This window comes from Hyla sarda, chromosome 9, assembly GCF_029499605.1.
Source record: "Hyla sarda isolate aHylSar1 chromosome 9, aHylSar1.hap1, whole genome shotgun sequence".
Taxonomy (NCBI): domain Eukaryota; kingdom Metazoa; phylum Chordata; class Amphibia; order Anura; family Hylidae; genus Hyla; species Hyla sarda.
In genome coordinates this window covers 26,282,529-26,306,259 of record NC_079197.1, presented here as the reverse complement: position 1 = coordinate 26,306,259, position 23,731 = coordinate 26,282,529, and the positions used below count along the sequence as shown (strand labels likewise).

The 23,731-nt window shown below is 44.2% G+C and overlaps 1 protein-coding gene across 4 annotated transcripts in view; it reads left to right on the top strand.

Annotated features, from left to right (window-relative positions):
• The window catches only part of LOC130291677 (deoxyribonuclease-1-like), a 34,848-nt gene that overhangs the window by 9,990 nt on the left and 1,127 nt on the right, over positions 1-23,731 (top strand). For 3 of the 4 annotated variants that reach the window (XM_056540766.1, XM_056540765.1, XM_056540763.1), the window contains exons 4-10: positions 5,620-5,703; positions 6,111-6,226; positions 10,827-10,939; positions 12,266-12,423; positions 16,614-16,710; positions 16,808-16,859; positions 21,546-21,821. In XM_056540766.1, coding sequence (XP_056396741.1) covers positions 5,620-5,703; positions 6,111-6,226; positions 10,827-10,939; positions 12,266-12,423; positions 16,614-16,710; positions 16,808-16,859; positions 21,546-21,760 — 835 coding nt within the window. In that variant the 3' untranslated portion in view covers positions 21,761-21,821. Of the gene's footprint in view, positions 1-5,619; positions 5,704-6,110; positions 6,227-10,826; positions 10,940-12,265; positions 12,424-16,613; positions 16,711-16,807; positions 16,860-21,545; positions 21,822-23,731 lie in introns of those variants that run through there. The other variant, XM_056540764.1, reaches the window with a different exon arrangement.

The following is a 23,731-nucleotide window of genomic DNA, read 5'->3' as shown; positions in this document are numbered from 1 at the left end:
TCAAGCAATTGGTCAAGCTGCAGGTCATAGGTTAAGCTGGTACTCTCTGGGAGAACATGTGACAACAAATCATGTGACAACATAACATGTGACAATCTCACAGGTCCTTGAGAGCTCTCGCAGGTCCTGTAGGCTATCTATACATTAAAGGGTACCTCACATCAAATAAACTTTTGATATATTTTAGATCAATGAATGTTGAATAACTTTCCAATAGCATGTTAATGAAAAATATGCTTCTTTCTATTGTATTTTTCCCGATCAGTCCTGTCAGCAAGCATTTCTGACTCATGCTGGAGTCCTAAACACTCAGAGCTGCCAGCCTGCTTTGTTCACAGCCAAACAGGCTGTGAACAAAGCAGGCTGGCAGCTCTGAGTGTTCTCCTTTGTGAACAAAGCAGACTGGCAGCTCGTAGTGTTTAGGACTCCAGCATGAGTCTGAAATGCTTGCTGCCAGGACTCGTAGGGAGACCCCTAGTGGTCATTTCTTCAAAGTGGAAAATTTAATAGAAAGAAGCATATTTTTTAATAACATGCAATTGTAAAGTTATTCTGCATACATTAATCTATAATATATCAAAAGTTTTTTTGATGAGAGGTACCCTTTAAGATACTGTCTAGGCATTATAGACAACATTCTGGAAACAGGGGGAGACCATGCAGGGGAGCCCCCAGGTCACTGAGGGACTCAACCTGACAGGGCCTAAGTGTAGTGCAGGACTATGTCCTGTACTGGGACATTACAATTGCAGTCCCCAATAGACTGCAATGTGTTTTGCAAGTATTTCTGCCTGAAGAATGAGCAACTCCATTATTCAGGTTGAAATTATAAAGCGGATTTTCCGTTCACAAATTTCACTTAAAAATTCCGAAGTGTGAGTTTGTGAACGGAAAACCAATTCACTAGCATAGTACATTTTAGCAAGCAGAATTTCTGCCAGCAATTTCAAAGCAGAATTGCAGGCAGAAACTCCGTAGTCTGAACCCAGCCTTACACTTTAACAAGGTAGCCATTGGTTCCAATTCTTTGGTGGTAAACTGACCAGACCAAGGAAACACTCTGATATAAGACTGAAATTAGAAAAAGGGGTCCTTGTCTTTGTTCTGCTTAGTTCCTTAGCAATCACTCTCACTTCTTCATCAAAGGGGGGGGGGGGGTCATTCACCACAGTTGGCTCCCAGCGCATATACTGACACTTTTAGTACTTCGAAAGCCTTGGAATACCCAAGACTGCAGGGTGCAGGCAATTCTGCTGTAGCCCACTTAGCTACCATCATGACTAGGCCTGGCCTGAAGCCCTATAGATCCTAGATGGCAGTAAGGCACTTGAATACTTGCTTCTCTTTGACTTGTAAAAGATTGTAGTACTCTTGACAACTTTTGATGGGGAACCTGTAACTCCTTGGTTATGGACTGTAGCTGTTGCTGGAGCTATGGTTCCATAAGGGCCAAGGGTGGTCTTAAGGTCTAAACTACATGAGGGAAAGCTGGGTTGCACTTGACCTCCTCTCACTGACTGGGGCTTCCCACCCATATATGCCCACAGTTAAAGGGGTACTCCGGTGGAAAACAACATTTTTTTTAATCAACTGGTGCCAGAAAGATAAACAGATTTGTAAATGACTTCTATTAAAAAATCTTAATCCTTCCAGTACTTATCAGCTGCTATATACTACAGAGGAAGTTGTATTTCTTCCTGGAGTTCTTTTCTGTCTGACCACAGTGCTCTCTGCTGACACCTCTGTCCGTATCAGGAACTGTCCAAAGCAGGAGAGGTTTGCTATGGGAATTTGCTTGTACTATGAACAGTTCCTGACATGGACAGAGGTGTCAGCAGAGAGCACTGTGGTCAGACTAAAAAAAATTCCAGAAAGAAATATAACTTCCTGTAGGGCATATAGCAGCTGGAAGGATTAAGATTTTTAAATAGAAGTAATTTACAAATCTGTTTAACTTTCTGGCACCAGTTTAAAAACAGTTTAAAAAAAAAAATAGTTTTCCACCAGAGTAACCTTTAACACAGTGTCCAAGTCACTTGCTCTGGTCTTGATACAGAACATCCACTAGGTGGCAGCAACACACACAGTACATAATGACATTGGTCATATATTGTCAATCATAATGCAGCATGACAACCATGGAGCAGCATGAAAAAAGACACAGCGTGACACTGCATGGTGACTGACATATAGCCTGGAAAATAATCTGCTCACTATATTATATAACATTTCTCAATTGCCCAAAACTTCAGGGTGTAGACAATTCTGGTGTAGCCTACTCAGCACCTATAAGGACCCAACCTGAAGCCCTATAGGTCCTAGATGGCAGTAAAGCACGTTGTCTATACAGTGGTCCCTCAACATACGATGGTAATTCGTTCCAAACGAGCCATTGTTTGTCGAATCCATCGTATGTTGAGGGATTCGTGCAATGTAAAGTATAGGAAGCTGTACTCACCTGTCCCCGCCACTCGCGATGGTGACCCCGGCCTCCGCTGGGCTCTCCGCTGTCTTCTCCGGTCCTCTTCTGTCTTCCGCAAGGCCTTACTAGGCCTGCGTAGCGACGTCATTACGCCGCTGCGTACGCCATTCCTATTGGATGGCGTGCGCAGCAGCGTATTGACGTCATCGGAGAGGGCCGAGAAGACACCGGAAGACCAGCGCTGGACCCGGAGGGCACCCCGGAGCATCGTGGAGGGGTAAGTAATACTTACCGCACCACACGGGGAACATTAAGCTGCTATCCGGCAGCAGCTTAAGCATTTGGCGCTGCCGGATAGCACTTAATGCGATGGCCCCGACATAAAAAAGCATCGTATGTCGATGCTGACATCGACATGCGATGGCCTCTGAGAGGCCATCGTATGTCGATTTCATCATATGTCGGGGCCATCGTAGGTCGGGGGGTCACTGTACTTTATTCTCATTGACTTGTAGAAGATTGTGGTGCTCTCGACTACTGGTAGAGAACCTGGAACTCTATGGTTGTGAACAAGGGCTCCTGGGCAATCTGCCGACTTTGCTGGAGCTATGGTTCCATAAGGGCCAAGGTTGGTCCTGAGGCCTAAACTACACAAGGGAGAGAGGATCTGCACTTGACCTTATCTCACTGTCTGGGGCTTCCCACCCATATACAGTGACCCCTCGACCTACGATGGCCCCAACATACGATCATTTCAATATACGATGGCCTCTCAGAGGCCATCGCATGTTGAAGGCAGCATCAACATACGATGCTTTTGTATGTCGGGGCCATCGCATAAACGGCTATCCGGCAGCGCAGACTGCTTCAGCTGCCACCGGATAGTCGTTTACGGTGCCCCGTGTGGTCCGGTGACAATCACTTACCTGTCCTTGGGGGTCCGGCGCGTCCTCTTCGGGATCCCCTGCATCGTCGGCACTCTCCAACGACGTCATCAAGTCGCTGCGCACGCAGTCCCGTCATCCAATAGGAGCGGCGTGCGTAGCGAAGGGATGGCGGCGACGGAGAGCGCGGATGCCGGGAAAGCAGAGGCCTTGCCGGAGCGTTGGGGACACCCCGGGGACGCGGCGACAGTGATGGAGGGCGACATCCCGGGCAGCGGTGACGAGCGGTGACGGTCCGGAGCGGCGGGGACAGGTGAGTACAACTTCCTCTAACAGTGGTCAACAACCTGTGGACCTCCAGATGTTGCAAAACTACAACACCCAGCATGCCCGGACAGCCAACGGCTGTCCGGGCATGCTGGGTGTTGTAGTTTTGCAACATCTGGAGGTCTGCAGGTTGTAGACCACTGTCCTATACTTTACATTGCACGGATCCCTCAACATGCGATGGTTTCAACAAACGATGGTCCGTTTGGAACGTATTACCATCGTATGTTGAGGGACCTCTGTATGCCTATACAGTAGCTCAGTGTTTTCAGCCAGCGGCTGTCCGGGCATGGTGGGAGTTGTAGTTTTGCAACAGTTGGAGGCACCCTGTTTGGAAAACACTGCTATAGCTAATAGCTAAGCCAAGTCAATTGTTCTGGTATTGATACAAAACATCCACTAGGTGGCAGCAACACTCACAGTACATAATGGTCCTGATTTACTAAGAGTGTTGTGTAGTTTTCTTTCTGGGTTTTAATTCCCTACAATTTTTTCCCCACAATATTTTCTAAGGGTTCCCTACATTTTGCACATGTCAGGTTTACAATAGTTAATCAGGGCCAATGACATTAGTGCATTTATAGTCAACCATAAAGCAGCGTGACAACCATAAAGCAGCATGATGACTAACAAAAAGACCCTAAAAGAACCTGATCACTATAGCATATAACATTTCTCCAATTCTATATGAAATGATTGATATTAGAAGAAATGGCGGAGCATGACACAGGGGTAAGTGTCTATGGTGAGACAATCCTTCTAAATCAGTGGTTCTCAACCTTTTTCGCGACTGTACCCCCAAAGGGTGAAAGTATGTCAGCAGGTACCCCTCGCGCGTAAATTCACGCGAGGGGTACCCACGGACAAAATAAATAATTAATTATCTCATAGTGGCAAAATGGGATCAGAGGGAGAGGGGAATAATGGCACAAGGGCATTAAGATGGATGGGGGAGGGGGGTTGATGATTATACCCCTCCATCTTAATCCCCATGTGCCATTATTCTCCCTTCCCTCTATTCCCCTTTTGCCACTATCAGATAATGGCAGATGGGGATTCTGATGAAGGTGGAGGGGGGGGGGGGGACGACGACTGGGGATAATCATTACCCACCCTCCATCTTAATCCCTCTGTACCAATATTCCCTCCTCCCTCTGATCCCCTTTGCCATTATCCCTCCCCCCACCCTTCATCTTAATGCCCTTGTGCTGACCAATGAGCTTTGTCCCACCCCCTTAATATATAAGGGGCTGCTGCCACTAAATTCTCGCTCTTAGCTTGCTCTCTTCCTGCCGGACTATCATGGAAGCACAATCATCTCAGCACAATCATCAATTCAAGCTAGGCCCAAAGCCTAAGAATCCACAGCCACTAAACGTGAGTTATTCAAAGCTCAAACTACTGAATTCTGTGTGACTACTAGAAACTCAAATCTCCTAAAAATAGTAGCACAGTGGCTGGCACCAAAGCTCATTGATCCGGAGTCCCAGCAAACCTGTGAGGAACCTGCACCACGGTTCTCTCTCTCTCTCAAAGACTGTTGTGTTCCATGCCGTTGCATAAAATATACAGTAAAGTTACTTGGAGTTTAGTCCATAAAATCTGCTGTGGACATTCCATTATTTCTCCCTGCCATTTGTGGGATGGTTGGCGGTAGGATTATTACATTGAGGAAACTCACCCTGGCGTCACGACAATTAAGGGTTAACACCAATATACCCTACACTATCACCAGCACCACCCCGTTACCACAGCTGCATCGGCCATTCCCCACTCTGCGCTGACAAATCCTAGCCAATGCATGGCCGGTATTTGTCAGCGCATCAGCGTATGGGGTACCTAGGGGTACGCGAACCACCGGTTTAGAACTCCTGTTCTAAATCCCTTTGCTTATTTTCCTTGTGTCCTGCCCCCAGTCATAATGCAGTATATGATTTTTGCATGGTTTGTACCTTTAAAGAATATTCTCTATTTCTTTTATAACAGAGCCACAGGCCTAAACTACAATGTGCTGATTTCTGACCATCTGGGCCGTAGCTCGTACCGAGAGAAATATGTATATATATACAGGTAAGTGACCATAGCCATTTGTATATAGGTTCATGTCGTTCTTCAATGGGGCACCCGAGGGTGGTGGTTATAGGGCAAGGAAGGGAGGGGTTCTTCTTGTATACCACCTGTCTATAGACGGCAGCCAGACTGCTCATAAGATGTGTTAACCTAAATTGAGAAAATTAGCACCTTCATTATTCAGCCGCTTTTGCCGGGAGTGCGGTTACACTTGACAGCATCAGTCAGGACGATTTCTTCAGGGTTGGGAGATCTGAACACCTGTCTTGGCAGCGTCTTGGACCATGATAGATAGGAAGGATGCCTGAAAGTGAAGAGCAGGCTGGTTTGTCCCATTAAAAGCCCCCAGCCAGATGGAGCCAGGTAATGAGCGATGCTTCACCCTTGTCTTGTTGTTAACTCCGCAGAGAGGACATCCTGAAGCCGACGGAGTGGTATCACTACGACGACGGCTGTGAAAACTGCGGCACTGACGTCTTCATCCGTGAACCTTTTGTTGCCCGGTTTTCATCGGTGACAACCGGTATATGGGATACACACATTCTTTATATATGAAAATCATAACTAAAGAATACTATGTTATAGATATTGCAAACCTACAACTCCCAGCATGCCCGGACAGCCGTTGGCTGTCCGGGCATGCTGGGAGTTGTAGGTTTGCAATATCTGTAGGGCCGTAGCTTGGAGACCATTGCTGTAGATGAATATAGCACCAACATATTCCAGAGAGATTGTCCCTGTCTTCAGTAGAGCTCACAAACTCATTTCCCTATCCCCAGCAAGCCCTATGGCCAGTTTCACAGAAGGTGCTCTTGTAGTGTCGGAGGGAATGCGAGAACATGGAGAACATGCAAACCGTGCATTCAGAGACGTGCACACATAGACTCAAAAGGGGGCTTGAGCCCCCTGCCCTTTTAATGTACCTGCCCTATAATACCCTTACTGATTGGAACCTCCGTGGGGTGATGCAGGTCTCATTTAGCTGACATGATTGCCGGAGGTCCCTTACTTCAGGAATGTTAACATATGTAAGGTTTTTACAAATATTTTTTAATCAGAAGTGCCCTGTTGTATGGGGTGTGATGAGGGCAGATGGAATTACCCTGGGGGAAGATGGCATTAACCCCTTGTATTCGTGATGCCAGGGTGTGGTTTATCCTCAATGCCACCTGAAGGTATACTGCTGGATCCTGGGCTAGGCACTGCGGCAATAATGACTCAGACGCCAAGTTACAGACAATGGTAGCTTTACTGAGAGACAGATGGTAAAGTCTATACAGTGTAGCCGGGGCCCACGGAGGTGACCAGTGACTTCAGAGACCTTAAGGGTTTGCCAGGACTTGCAGTGGTTTTAGACATTTTAGTGCAGGCCATGTTGACTTGACAATAGATGACAGTGACTGACTTGACTGGAGACAGACTAAGCTGTGACTGTAGTTACTTGTAGACTTGTAGCTTGTGGCTGCAGACTTGACTTGAGGCTCCTAGGACTCCAGACTCTTAGGATCGACTGCACCTCAGCAAAGACTCAGGAACTAAGAGAGCGAAGAGACTCCTCCCAGGGCTTTTACGGTAGAGACTCTGTTGGGGTCCCATTGGCCACCCTTAGGTCACCTGGTCACTGATACCTCCCGGGTAACAATCACATGACAATTCACATGACAACTGGTGATCACATGTTAACCTTTCTTGAAGATACAACATTCTTATATACATAACATAGGGGATATTATACAATTACAGTAGAGCAGATGCAGGGTGGGGGCCCAGAGGACACTGCAGGGAGGCTGCCTGACAGGGCAGCAAGGGTACGGGGTAACATCTCCCGTACTGGGCAACCACAGCCCTTTTTTTCTACTTGAGCCCCTGCCCCCCAAAATGTCTGTGCTCATCCCTGCATGCATTGGCCAATTAATGAGTTGGAAAAGAGTGATCACCTGATCCATGTGAAAGTAGCCTAACAGAGCACATGTGTTGCAGTAGGGAAGGAGGCCTGTATGATGGCTGAGACTTGTAGTCCTCACACCAGTCAGGGTCTGTGTCACCCTGGTCGTAATGGCTCAAGAGCTTTCACAGGGACTCCCATTCTTTATAGACTGGCATAGTGACAGAGAGGCAGCTCAGTATGGGATGTAGCTGTAGTTCATCTGGACATACCCTGTGTAGTGTTTGGGGGTTGTTTTGGGTACCCTGTTCATGTGCAGTAATGGAGCCGGACACAGTCGTAACCCCAGCAGCTTGCAGTTCTTTGCTCAAAGGAGGCACAGTCTCTTGAACAAGTAAACTGGAAGGTTATGGCTGGAGCAGGATATCCCACAATGCTGTTGTATACTAGGGTACCTGAAGCTTGTTTTCTTTACTTTAGCACTTTTTCTTTCTCTCTGGAGCAGATCCTAGCCGTTTGGCTTACAGCTTATGCAAAAAGTCTTTGCTAACAGTTGATGCTGCAGTTTCCAATAGAAGGATGCAGGTTTTGAGGGGTTGTGGCTTGCGGGTACATGGTACTAGGCCTGGCTGGAAGCCTAGTGAGGTCCTAGTGTCTGGCTGTGGGCTTCTTGTGCAGCTTATCCCCAAATGCTGTAGTTCTCTATTCTCTCCTTTACTTTCTCTGCTCCCAGGTATGGAACCAGGTTGAAGTGACATCCAGAACTGTATTCTAAGCAGAAGTGAGTACTTCCCAAAGCTATCCTAAACTAACGACACTCCTGAGGGCTAGTACACTCCTCTCCCCGCCACAGGCTACATTAGACCATCACTGACTTCCTGCAAGAGAAAGCCTGGGCTAGCAAGATCCTGCAATGTTCTGTGTGTTATCCCTTGGAGAGTTCTAACATTATAAAAGAGCATTAAAAAAAATCAAAAAACATTATAGAATAGTGCAAATCAGGGTAGAACACCATAGAGATCAGAAGAACACATAAAATATGGCACTTATTAGACGCCCTCCAACCACAGGCTCCACAGGGATCCCAGTTGGCACTGAATTCTTTCTTGCAGAATATTCTGTGCCATGTAGCCCAGTGCAGCGATGTACTAGTCTCTAGACTAGAAGAGTGTCTTATAAGTTATAACCCCCTAAAGCTTTAGCCAGAAATATTCTTCCTCTGCAGGGAAAATGCAGCCCCACATGCCTGCCTCACATCCTGTCTTGACTCCTAGGGAATTCCTTTAAAATCTACAGAACTATATAAACATTCAGAACAGTTCAGCAGACCTCCATTGTTACGAGGCTATGTTTATACTACATATGTATCTCCTATCTGTTACTTTGCTGTATTCATAAATATTTGGCTTGTTGCTAAGTACTTTCTGCATGCAGGAATTTTATGCAGTTGAATGGTTGACATCTTGTTGCTGCAATAACACAAGTGGCCACAGGGTGGGGCTTTGATTTAACGGATGGAACCACATCTGCATTACATTAGCCTGAATTGTACAATAGCGCTGCTTAATCGCACCAGGAAGTGAATGCAAGATTGTGACAGCATAATGGGATTTTATGGTGATGAAGAACTATAGCAAGCGGGCGCATTTGGTGGGAGGAGAGTGGGGGCTTCACGAAACGTGACAAAGGTTAAAAGTTGAACGGAATGGATGCTCATTTATTTTTATTACTTTGTATTTATGAAGACGCTATCACTAAGCAATGATTTCCTTTTATCATAACTTTCTTTTTTAAGACATTTATAAAACTATTCAAGTAGATAGGACAGCATGGACCAGATCTTTTCTTTCTTGTAAAACATATAATATAGTCCTCGCTTTGTTCTTTTCTGATGGCATGGTGCTGGAAAAACTGAGGTTAGGGCTACATGACCAAATCACTTAGAAATAATGGTTCTGCCTTAGGCTGGTTTACAGTGGTATTTGTTCCGTATCACGGCCAAGTCTCCCGGCCTGAGTCCGAACATACATTATCGTAGATGACTATGGTGCTCGGGGATCAGTCAACCTGCGGTCTGGCTGGGACATTTGGCCTTATTGCAGGAGCAAAAATTACATTGCAATACACTTGTGTGAAACCGGCCTAAGTTAGTGATAATCTTCCTCTTCCAAATTCATGCTTGGAAGGTTCTGCTTTCTTTGGACCATGAAATCTTCCTCAAGGAGGGTGTTATAGAAAAACAGCATCTGTATGATGTTTTTCATGGGGTTTTCTATCGCTCCAAAAAGTTGCAGCCAGGTGTTAAACTAGTGACAAAAAAGACAACAATAAAGCTTATATAAAATGCTGTTTCCTTTACATCCTGCAGCAGCAGCACCAATCATAGGACAGATGGTATCAATTAACAATTTAACTTCACAGCCTCTATAACACCTACTATTCCACAGCTTTAATGGCTCAGATTTACTAAGATTGTCTTGTTTTCAGAATCTGCCACATTAGGGTTTTAATTTCTCATCCTGCTAGATTTATTATGTCCTGATTTCCATTTAGTGTATTAGACTGTTTTTTATGTTTTTTTTTTTTTTTTACCTGTTACTATGCCCTGTTGTGTTTCCTGTCTCATCCTGTTTGCAGAGGCTAAGACAGCTCTTCTGTAAGGCTACGTTCATATGGCAGAATTTCTACACAGAATTCTCCATGAAAATTCTGCAGTAAATTAAAGGGGTACTCCGGTGGATTTTTTTTTTTTAAATCAACTTATGCCAGAAAGTTAAATAGATTTGTAAATTACTTCCATTACTTATCAGCTGTATGCTCCACAGGAAGTTTTTTCCTGTCTGACCACAATGCTCTCTGCTGACACCTCTGTCCATTTCAGGAACTGTCCAGAGCAGGTATGGATATTTGCCTCTGCTCTGGACAGTTCCTGACATGGACAGAGGTGTCAGCAGAGAGCACTGTGGTCAGACAGAAAATAAATTCAAAAAGAAAAGAACTTCCTGTGGAGCATACAGCAGCTGATAAGTACTGGAAGGGTTAAGATTTTTAAATAGAAGTAATTTTCAAATCTGTAGAACTTTCTGGCACCAGTTGATTTGAAAAAAAAAAAAAAAAAAATTAGTTTTCCACCGGAGTACCCCTTTACTGACATATTTGACATGTAGATCAGCTATCTTATGCCTTTAAATACAGTTGAATGCTATATAGACTTTTTGTTGTCCTGTTCCCTTCTCAGAGTTGAAGGACTTTGCCTTGATCTCCATTCACACCAGCCCAGATTATGCCGTGCGGGAGGTGGATGGTCTCTATGACGCGTGGGAAGACGCCAAGCAACGCCTGCTTCTGGAGGTTCCTCAATTTCTTATTCCTGTCTTTCATTTATGAGGCTCCTACATTCTCCACATTACAGCATCGCAGGGATGAATGACAGTGACAGACACGTAACATTGAACATAATAGCTCTGCCGTCTAAGGCATTCAATAACCCGTCCCTGCTTGGAGGAGGGGAAGATAAAGGGAAGATTATTACTTTTTTCTTTTCAGGGGAGCAGGGCCACAAAGGAGCGAGCTGGGGGACGAGGATTCTGATGTAAATCTTTCTAGAAGCTTCCGCTTTTGACGTGTTCAGCATTTCATTTACAGAATCTGTTCTTTTTCTCTCCAGTAGTAACCTCTGGGCCTCCTTGTAATGTTTCCCGTACCCCCCTCTGTTACTCTACTATGGAGAACTGCTGAATTGTGCAGCATAGATGTTCTTCCTACACCCTTATACAAGTTAAATATATCCCACAGGCGATGCACTATATATATATATATATATATATATATATATATTTATATATGCCGCACAATGACCATTGCAAAAAGTTACACAATTAGGCTACGTTCACACGTCGTAATGTCCGCACGGAAAATCTCCATGCAGACATTCTGCAGACTGCAGGCGCCGGCATGTTATGCCGGCGCCTGCAGTCTGCGGGATGTCTGCATGTAGTCTGCGGAATGACCGTGCGGGAATACACTGTCCGCCTGCAGTCTGCGGAATGACTGCGCAGGAATGCACCATCTCATAGACGGCAATGCATTCGGTGCAAAGTCCGCAGAAAGAATGGACAGGTTCATTCTTTCTGCGGACACAGAAATTGGAATTTCTTTGCCAGAAACATCTAGCTAAGGAAAATCCGCTGTGTCCACAGTGCAGCAGAATCCCATTGAATATTGGACTCTGCTGCTGCAGAATCTCTGCTGCTGAGGAACATGGCCTCAGCAAAAGTGATGCAAGCTAGAATTGAATTGGTTGCTATCGGAAATTGCTCAACTTTTGCCTTGAATTGGTGTTTAATCTTGTGCAGTGTGTGAACAAGGCCTTGGAAGCCTAATAAGTTCTATGAGGGCTCTTTGCCCACTTCTTTTAAACCTACAAATACAGACCTTTCTTTAGGAGTCACAGAGAGAGTAGGTGGGAGGAGAGAGCAGGGGCTGTGAATTTATTTAAAGCCCGGGTGACTTTATGACAATGATATAGCTTCACAAAGATAAAAATGGCTGCTGCAGCTTTGCTTCTTGCTGAGATGTAAAGTAAGAAGAGTTCAGCGACATCAATGATAACACAAGGAGAAAACTGAGATAGAGATACACATTTTGCATTTTCCTGAGGATGCTTTTTTTTTGTAGGACATCCTGATCTTGGGAGATTACAATGCCGGATGCAATTACGTGAAGAGCGCTCACTGGCCTACGATTCGACTCCGTCAGGAAGCCGGTCTTCAGTGGCTCATTGGTGACTCTGTAGACACTACTGTGAGCACCAATACTCACTGCCCGTATGACAGGTAAGGGATATAATGTTTACCCATCAATTGTAAAAGTGCATTGTTACTTGTTAAAGAGTATAACAAACTTATACTCTTTAAAGGAGTACTCTGGTGCAGAGTACTCCTGCTCCGTCCTGCCCGGGCTTCAAAAAAAATGAAAATAAACCATCTCTCACCTTCCTGGGTTCCCGCGGAGCGCCACTACAGCTGATCGGTCCTCCGGTCCATCTTCTTCATACTTCCGTGTGATTCAAGCGTCACATGGCGCTCAGCCTATTATGAGCCGAGGCAGAACATCGCGGCGGCCGGCGATAGGCTGAGCGCCATGTGATGCTTCGTTCACACGGAAGTATGAAGAAGATGGACCGGAGGACCGATCAGCTGCATTGGCGCTCCGCGGGAACCCAGGAAGGTGAGAGATGGTTTATTTTAATTTTTTTGCAGCCCGGGCAGGACGGAGCAGGAGTAGTCTGCACCAGAGTACTCCTTTAATATAGTGTTCCTTATGTAATTATAAGACACTTTGCTATTTACATGCTGTTAAAATTCTCAACCTTTATGAAGGAGATTAATCATTCTTTTCAAACGTATGGCTTTTGACAATTTTTTTTTACTTACTTTTGCTTACGTGCGGCCTTGGTAAATAAATGGCACGTAAGCAAAAAAAACTGGAAACTCTCTTACAAAAGCATTTTTTAAACAGAAAATGTTTCTCTTATGTTATTAGCCAAAGTTCTTTATCAACCCTGTGTGAATGTGTGTGTCTGAATGTATGACTACTACTTCTCCCATCATGGAACAGACTTGATTCCATGATGGGAATAGTAGTTCCCTGGCTGCGGGAGTCTACAGGTGACTGGGGAGGCTACGTTAGTGCTTGTACTACTACCCCCATCATGGAACTGAGTCTGTTCCATGTTGGGGGTAGTAGTACAGGGGATAAGGGATTGATCGCTGCGGGTCTCACTTCTGAGACCTGATGCAATCAGCAGTTATAAAACAGGGGAGTGAGCGGCATGCTCCGCTCCCCTGCGATGTATATACTTCTGTGTAAACTTTCATTTTTAAATCCCCCGCCGGGAACCCTGAACAACCGGCACCAAGGAGCCATTCAGGGCTCCTGGTGGGGTTTTTAAACTACTACTTTGTCCCCCAAATTTATGCCCCCATGCATGTTTATAATAATTAATTGGCCCCAGTGTGTTTATAATAATTCATTGGTCCCAGTGTGTTTATAATAATTCATTGGCCCCAGTATGTTTATAATAATTCATTGGCCCCAGTGTTCTTATAATAATTCATTGGCCCCAGTGTGTTTATAATAATTCATTGGCCCCAGTGTGTTTATAATAATTCATTGGCCCCAGTGTGTTTATTATAATTCATTGGCCCCGGGGGCTTATTCCCCCTCCCGCTGCCTGCTCCTCATCTTCTTGGAGCAGGGCAGCAGCGGGGACATGTCTGGAACCAGCGGCGGTGAATGAATGAAGCCGACATGTCCCGCATGTAGGCTTCATTCATTCACCGCCCCCGCCACGTCCCCGCTGCTGCCCTGCTCCTAGCACAATCAGCGCACCACTGGGACATGTCTATTCTCTGCTGCTCATCTCTGTACCTGACGGAGATGAGCAGCAGAGAATAGACATGTCCCGGCGGTGCACTGATTGCGCGTCAGCGGTGAATGAATGAAGCCTACATGCGGGACATGTCGGCTTTATTCATTCACTGCCGCCGATTCCCGACAGGCAGCGGGACAGGGAATAAGCACACTGGGGCCAATGAATTATTATAAACACACTGGGGCCAATTCATTATTATAAACACACTGGGGCCAATGAATTATTATAAACACACTGGGGCCAATGAATGGAATAATGAATAATGGCATGTACATATCCTAAAATTAACAAGGTGTGCAGTGTGTATTTTCAACCTTAAAATTAATAGAGTTAATTAATATATATAATTAACATAATATAATTATATTAAAGGAAAACTGTTACATATTTTCTCCTGCACTATCCACAGGTATTGGTGGATAGTGCGGGAGACGCTGATTAAAATGAGCCCTACCTTGGTCTGATCCGTGCCACCGTTCGCCCGCAATTGTAGTTTTAATCTCTGTGTATATCCTGCTATAACTGGCAAAGGCGGGGCTTCTGCGGGTTAACGGACACTGATGTCAGCGCCGCTCATGAATATTCATCCCTCCCTCTGGTTAGGAGGATGAATATTCATGAGCGGCGCTGACGTCAGTGTCCGTTAGCCCGGACTACAGCCACTGTTTCACGCCACTGGGTCACCGGGGCCTGATGAAATGGCATTAAACAGTGGCTGTCGTCCGGGTGCATGCTCCTGCCTCTTAACTCCGCTCGTGACTATGGGGAAGAAGTCTTATCTGTGTTCTGAATGAACTTTGAATAAATCGTTGCAGCAGGATCTTCAGGTGTGTGCTCTGTCTTTTCTCTTCATGTTATTGCTATTAACATTAATGTAGTAGCTTTGTTGCATGATGCAGAACAAAAACAGTTGTTTAAGTGGGTGTTAATGTCCTTTTCTGCGGACGTATGCACTTTCTGTAAGCCGGGTCGGACCTGTAATACATATGTGACTTTTAAATGGAAATGCAACTTTTTTCGCATTTCATAAATACATGACCACTGCAAAGTAAAAAAAAAAAATTTACTACGTGAGCAGATTTCAGAAATGTGCGTTGGAATAAGCAAGAATCTTTTTTTACACACAAAAAATCTACTACGGAGCTTCATAAATATCCTTCTATATGTTTTAATGTGATTGAAAAAAACGGCCACTAGGTGGCTCTGTTCTGTTTCCTGCCGCAAGTCAAACAGTTAGTTTAGTCTCCTCCCGGCCTGGCAGGAGACCACACTTAGGAAGTGTGTGTGGAGCGTGGCGAGGCACAGCTTTCACAGGCTTCAGTGACGTTGTGCCTGCTGGGGAACGCCCACTTTTTCCTGCCGGGAGCTCACACAATGGGTGCAAGGGGAAAGTTATGGTACACAGCTTTTTAAAGCTTGGGACATTTTTTTTTTAAAGGCAAGAGGGGTGTTAGGAGTAGTTAGGGAAAATAAACTGAGTTAGTTTAGAAAATAGGGTTTGATGACAGGTTCTCTTTAAGCCATTGTAGCTTAAGAGTATGTTCACATGATCATAACTTGTAGCGTAACTCGCAGCAGATTTCCCGCAGTGGGTTACCTTCTGCGGGAAATGGTCTGTGAGTTACGCTACCATTCATTTCAACGGATCTGCCTGCAATCTGTAAATCTGCCACCATTGAGGACTTTCCGTAGACCCATTGAAGGGAATTGTAGCGTATTTCTGATCATATGTTACAACTGTGTAAATGTACCCAAAAACCTCCAATATAGTATTATTCATCCCGATAATTTAGTGTATGAAAAGAACTCTAGATCAACAGTGCAGACTGACAATATGGCAGAGATACAGGAGTAAGAAGCATTGCTTATACCGTAGCCGTTGCTGCCATCTGCCACTTTCTGCCATTTTCTACTTCTCTATGGCTGTGTTTGCATCTGTTTTGGAGGCTGTGATAGCAGCCTCCATTGCAGATTCTGTTAGCAAAGGAGAAGGGACAAAAGCTAAACTGTTACCTCAGGATCTGATTACTCTGGAGCTGTTATAGTCTGTTACCATGACGATACATAGGTCGGCATGGGAGCTGTATACACAAAATGTTAGGGTACTTTTTTTTAAATTAAGCCCATTTGCAAAGTTTCTTTAATTTTTTGTTTCATTGGGGAAATATAAAATACTTGAATGGATACGGCAGCCAATTTAACTTATCCTCCCTGCTGGGAACCCCCCCCCCCCCCCCGTTAGATGGCATGTCCTCCATTCATTTCAATGGGAGCTCCAAAGAGTCCAAGTCGAGTACTCGGGCATCATTGGCGCTCCAATAGAAATTAATGGAGGGCGTGTCGTCTAGTGGTAGACGACACGCGCCCCTCACTGAGCGCCAGGTCCTGTTCCGGAGATTGCGGGGGGTCCCAGCATCAGCTGCTTATGCCCTATCTCCTAAATAAGCGATAAGCAACTATGTTCACAGACATTATACAGTACCAAGGAGTGGAGGATTTAAGCTCCTCATAATATACGCCATTAATAAATGAGTCCTCTCACAGATCCTATCTTGTCTCTGCTCCTTACCTTGTATCCTTTGATTTCAGATTAGTTGTTGGAGGATCTAAGTTTCAGAACACAGTCATTCCTGGCTCGGCTAAAGCTTTGAACTACCAAGTGGAATATGATCTTACATATGAAATGGTGAGGCTTTTACTGACAGCTGAGTTTTCTTGTTTTAGCCATATCATCTAAAATAACTACTAAATTGGTTTTGCTGCTTTTTAACTTCATACCTTAGACCAAAGCCGTCTCGGATCATTACCCTGTGGAACTGGAGATACGTAATGATTGTGAGTAAAAGAACAGAAAAACTAGAAATATTGTATATTCATCTTTCTATTTTTTTTTAACGTTTTTTTTTAAGAGCCGAGGTACGTGCTAGTAAAAAGTGCAAGTGTTCACACAAATAACTGTGAACAAGGTTGCGGTTCATCGCAAGCCCTTCTCTGAAAGTAGAGAGGCCCCCCAATAAACCAAACACTTTGCCTCTGGGCCAAAAGGCACCTGCAAGGCTCCAGGTACAACTGAAAGTGCTCCTGGCGAACAACCGGGCAAAAACCAAGGAGCCAGTAAAACCGGCTTGGCACCCCTGCTAAAGCAAGGGTGCCTGGCAGGGAGTTGAGGAACCTAATGGCCACACACATCTCCCCTAGATTGGCAGGAGGAACAACACCTAGAAAGGCGACCGCACCCTGACCAATCCTTGTGATGAAAAGAACACAAAATGTGAACACAGTGATGAATAAATTAATAAATAAATAAATAAACTATTCATCTTTCTATTGCAGTAGAAAGATGAATATAAGCAGTTGTCCATTATTACAGATCAAGAACATGTCCATTCTTTCTGATGACTCCACAGGGAATGCATTGCTGTCTATGAGACGGAGCATTCCCAAGCAGTCCTAGTGCCTGCAGTCTGCAGAATGTCCGCACGGAGATATTCAGTGTGAACATTCTGCAATGTAAACATAGGCCCAGATTTATCAAACTGTGTGAGAGAAAAAGTGGAGAGATTTCCCCACAGCAACCAATCACAGCTCAGCTTTCACTTTACCAGAGCTCGTTAGCTGAGCTGTGATTGGTTGCTGGGGGAAAATCTCTCTATTTTTTATCTCACACAGTTTGATAAATCTGGGCCTATATAGTCTTAAAGGGCACCTCTCATCCAAAAAACTTTTGATATATTGTAGATTAATGTATGCAGAATAACTTTACAATTGCATGTTATTCAAAAATATGCTTTTTTCTATTAAATTTTCCACTTTGAAGAAATGACCACTAGGGGTCTCCCTACCAGTCCTGGCAGCAAGCATTTCAGACTCATGCTGGAGTCCTAAACACTACGAGCTGCCAGTCTGCTTTGTTCACAAAGGAGAACACTCAGAGCTGCCAGCCTGCTTTGTTCACAGCCTGTTTGGCTGTGAACAAAGCAGGCTGGCAGCTCTGAGTGTTTAGGACTCCAGCATGAGTCAGAAATGCTTGCTGACAGGACTGATCGGGAAAAATACAATAGAAAGAAGCATATTTTTCATTAACATGCTATTGGAAAGTTATTCAACATTCATTGATCTAAAATATATCAAAAGTTTATTTGATGAGAGGTACCCTTTAATGCAATAATGGGTGTTATTTTCAAAGAGGTTTTACTGTATAACATACTCCCTATGTGGCCCATTGAATTTAAGGGGTCCAGCACAGTTTAGCCTCAGATTATTCCAAAGCAGTAATGACCCGAGAAAAGAGGATAGAACAGCAGGTACAACAAAGACAAGTATTAACGATGATTGTGGGGGAAAATTGTCTGAAAACCCTGCACACATAAAGCCCATTTTGATTATTTTAAGGTGCCTACACCCCTTTAATAAGAGCATTTGGTCGGCAGTTCTTCCTCCTGACCCCCATACGCATGTAGGCATGGCTTGGCTGAGCATGCATGTGTTGTTAGTGGAGAGAAGGGGAGTAAGCTTACGCTAGATATCTCTGGTAGCTTAGCTCCTTAGCTCGTTCTTTACTCTAACATTATTTGCCAGGTTGGGGTTAGTCAAGAAGCTTCCATTCACATTAGATAGTAGACCAAGCCAACCTAAATTGTGTAATGTGTATGGGTGCCTTTAGATTCTACGTATGGTATCAGCCTCCACTTATGCCGCATCTTACCAACCCAAGATTTTCTGACCCTGCCCTAACTGACCTCTGAGAAGGATCTGCCAATACTTTGTGGTGGAACCAGGCCTGCAATGAATAGTATAATACCCTGGTTAACAAGGCCATTAGGAAGTCCTACAAGTTCTCCCGCATCATGTATATTGGGTTATCCCGACCTTCTATGTCAGGATCAGGACTCTCTCAGGGCTTAAACAGTGTCATGACTCATAACCTTCTCTATATAAGTACTAAATCTTCTTGATTCCTTTAACTATTTACACATTTTATAACACCTATAGTATGTGCACAAGGCACAAGAAAAAAAACTCCAAACAATACACAATTTGAAAAGATTAAAATATTAATTCTTTATTGATATGAAAAAGTAACATTATAAAGTGCATATAAGGAATCAAACAAAGGGACAATATAATGGAAAAAATGAGATACTGTGGTGAAGGTCCTGATCACATAGTGGACTATATGTCTGAATAGAATGTAATGCTACAAGAATAGATCACCACTGTGCATGTATAGTGTATACATGGATACTAAGAGGTAAATACCAACAAAGGGTTAAATGTATAAACTATAAAGTGCCACAGTGCAAACAGCATGTTATTTCAAGTCTAAGACAGCTCTCATAGTTAAACATATACAGAAGACTGGGATAGGCTTTATCCAGGAGTGGGTAAAGCCTATCCCGGCGAAACGCGTCAGAGGTGTGGTGTGGAGCTGGGGTGAGTTCTGTTTCTACTGTATGTGTCTGCTGCTACATCTATTTACAATTGATCACTAGAAGTGATCACTGAAACCCTAAATTTACCACCCACTAAATTAATTGTACCCCTATAAAACAACTTTTATTTTGCCAACATTTAAAATTTTCAGTGTCCTGTCTCCAGTATTTGTAGTGCAGAAAACTGCATGTAGCCACATGCTAATCATTTTGTCTAATTGCCTCAGGCTGCAGTCCGGAGGACAATATGAACTGGGACAACACTGTTATTAAAAACGTATACACATTACCCCCCCCCCCCCCCGACGTTTCACCACAAGACAGTGGCTTTATCAAGCGCTATGGGATCAATGGCAAATGCCATTGACCCCATAGCCCTTGATAAAGCCACTTTCTTGTGGTGAAACGTCTGGGTAATGTGTATACGTTTTTAATAACAGTGTTGTCCCAGTTCACATTGTCCTCCGGACTGCAGCCTGAGGCAATTAGGCAAAATAATTAGCAATTTTAAATGTTGGCAAAATAAAAGTTATTTTTTAGGGGTACAATTAATTTAGTGGGTGGTAAATTTAGGGTTTCAGTGATCACTTCTAGTGATCAATTGTAAATAGTCATTCTAAATTCAACCCTCCACCCATTGGTCCAAATTGTTAGTGCTGCTACATCTCTCTCACAAAGTGGTTTCTCTTACTTGCACTAATGTACTCCACTCTGTCTCTCTAGCTTCAGTCTTCTGTATATGTTTAACTATGAGAGCTGTCTAAGCCTTGAAATAACATGCTGTTTGCACTGTGGTACTTTATACTTTTTACATTTAACCCTTTGTTGGTATTTACCTCTTAGTATCCATGTATACACTTTACATGCACAGTGGTGATCTATTCTTGTAACATTACATTCTATTCAGACATACAGTCCACTATGTGATCAGGACCTTCACCCCAGTATCCCGCTTTTTTCATTATATTGTCCCTTTGTGTGATTCCTTACATGTACTTTTTAATGTTACTTTTTCATATCAATAAAGAATTACCGTATTTTTCGCCGTCTAAGACGCACTTTTTCTTCCCCAAAACTGGGGGGGAAAAGTTGGTGCGTCTTATACGGCGAATACCTGCGGCCATCAACCTGTGGTCGGGACCCGCGGCTAATACAGGACATCACCGATCGCGGTGATGCCCTGTATTAACCCTTCAGACGTGCCGATCAAAGCTGTCTGAAGCGAAAATAACACTAACCCGGCTGCTCAGGCGGGCTGTTCGGGACCGCCGCAGTGAAATCGCGGCGTCCTGAACAGCTTACAGGACACCGGGAGGGACCTTACCTGCCTCCTCGGTGTCTGCTCCGTGCCGGGATCCCCTGCATGGCCGGCGCTCTTCTTCGACGTCATCACGTCGCCGCGCACGCCGTCCCGTCATCCAATAGGAGCGTCGTTGACGGAGAGCGTGGATCCCGGGGAAGAAGACGTCCTGAGCATCGGGGATGCGGTGACAGCGATGGAGCGAAATCAGGGCAGCGGTGACGGGTTCGGAGCGGCGGGGACAGGTGAGTATTACCTCCTATACCAGTGGTCTTCAACCTGCGGACCTCCAGCTGTTGCAAAACTACAACTCCCAGCATGCCCGGACAGCCAACGACTGTCCGGGCATGCTGGGTTTTGCAACATCTGGAGGTCCGCAGGTTGAAGATCACTGTTGGGTTCAGAATCTTTTTTTTCTAGATTTTGGACCTTTAAAATAGGGTGCGTCTTATATACCGGTGCGTCCTATAGGGCGAAAAATACGGTAATATTTTAATCTTTTCAAATTGTTTATTGTTTGGAAGTTTTTTTCTTGTGCCTTGTGCACATACTATAGGTGTTATATTCAGTCTATTTCTGATAAACCTCCACTTCTATATCTTTTGTGCTGGAGCCTACATTGGGGAAAGGGATTTTATAGGTTTATTATATTATTTACACCTTTTATAGAATATTCAATGTAATACCAACAGAAATAATAAGGTCATTTATTATCACGTGAACCACAAATGTACTCTGCACCCTAAAATGGGGCTTCTCTGAATGGGGCATATTTATTTCCTTTTTCAGCTTTTTACAGCGGTCAGAAGTTCGGGATCAGCAGCAGTATTGGTATAAGTGGAGGCCTATCACTTAATGGTGTCTGTGACTGTCTGGGGGTGGATTTCACATCCTGTGTGGGGCGCTGTGGTGCCAATTCAAGTAGTTACCCATGTAACTGTAATGCTTCATGTAGCAGCAGTAATAGGTGCTGTGCGGACTATCAGGCTACCTGTAAAGTGTAATCTTGTTCATCTCTGTCAGTAATAGAGAGATTTCCTTGTTGCCAATAAACAATATCCAATAAGCATATTTTAGCTGTACTTCTTTAGCCCATTGTCTTTCTTTTCACTGTTGTTTTAATATATATGGTTCAATTTAGTGGCTTAAAGAGTAAATTCCAAGAGGCATTTGCGTTTTCAGCTCTTACACTCATACAGCTATATACACATATACTGGATAGTCAGTGCCTCAATTATAAAGTGAATAAATAGTGTCGCCATACAGTGTGTTTAGGTTATACTGTCCTACTGAGGCCATTCATTTGTACAAATAAATAATTTCTGTACACAAATGTCACTATGATGACATCTAGAATTCTCTTGTTATCAGCACCATCAGAGCCATCAGAGCGCTCACCCCAAAACAAAACAATGCCAACTAAGTGTCCATTATACACAATAAAATCAGTAGAGTACCTCCCATATACAATCATCCCAGCAGAGTGTAGTGATATAATGTAGCATGATCTAGGGTAGAAAGGGGCGTTCTAGAATACCTTCCTGGTTTAGGGTGGTAAGATGGATAGGAACACTATCAGTTTTTATTTATTTAAACCAATCCATAATTATGTAGAGATTAATTTAAAAAAATATCTTTATAGATTACCGGATAGGTGATAACTAACCGATTGGTGGAGGTCCGACCTCTGGAACTGTCACCGATTACAATAACAGAGGCCTCTTGTTCCATGAGTGAATGACTGAAACGGGAGTATGTGGTGTTGGGGTGTGAAGGGAGGTGTATGGGGCAGATGTTGTAGCTCAGGGACAGGTGGTGTTAATCCCTAAATGTTCGTGACACGTGGTTTTAACCGAGAACCACCCAAACGGCAGCACCGCTAGTCCTAGTTAGGCAGGGTAAATAAGAGTCCAAGGCCAGCTCAGGGTTAACGGTAGCTTTACTGAAGTAGAAAGATGGCCAGCTCAGGGTTAACGGTAGCTTTACTGAAGTAGACAGATGGTACAGTCTTTACAGCTAGGCCAGGATCCCAGAGAGGTGACCGGTAACAGAGGGGACCTCGCAGCTTGCTGGGACTGGCAGTGACTATGACAGACTTTAGCACAGCCACACTGACTATAATAGACTTGACTGAAGATAATGGCAGCAGACAGGGATAACTTGACTTACTGACTTGTGGCTGTAATTTAGGCTTGAGGCCTCCAGATGTGCTGGACACTGGCTCTGAGACATCTGGACTGCACTTGACCTCAACAGAAAGTGGGGTGAAAGAGAGAGATTGTAATTCCTCCCCTTCTTATAAAGGGGGGCTGAGCAAGGAGCCCATAGGCTACCTGGGGGTCAATTGGTCACCTGGTGCTCTCTGGGTAACAAAACATCACCATCACGTGATCAATAACCATGTGACCATATCAAAGGTCCTTTACACATAATTTACAATTATACAGATTATAGGGGTACAGTGCAGGTGAGCCCTGGGGACGTGCAGGGACTCAAGCTGAGGAGTGTGAGATGCATATCCCTTACTGGAACATCACAAGTACATAAGCTTGGCTGACGCTCCATTCACTCTATATGGGACTTCCGAAGATAGTCAAGCACTGTGCTCTTTGTCTACTGGCTGCCTTGTATTGCATCATATTCCTATTCAATGGGCACACTTTTTTATATGTATACCACCAGCATTATTCATGATTACTTAGACTTTTGTTCTAAGTATAATAGGAGTATCTGTCATACAGTGGCCAAGACAATCCTACTGCTAACTTTTCCAGATGTGCCTCTAACGTTAAGTTTTTATCTTCCGATGGGATACTTGGCCCTAAAGGCCCTTTTACATGGGCTGATTATTGTCCAATGGGTTTTTGTAGTTGGGTTTTCCAGTGATTGTTTTCAGCTATCACCCATCCTTCATTTGATTGAGTCATATGAAGGCTCATTATATGAGCACCGATCAACAAGATAGATATAGGGAA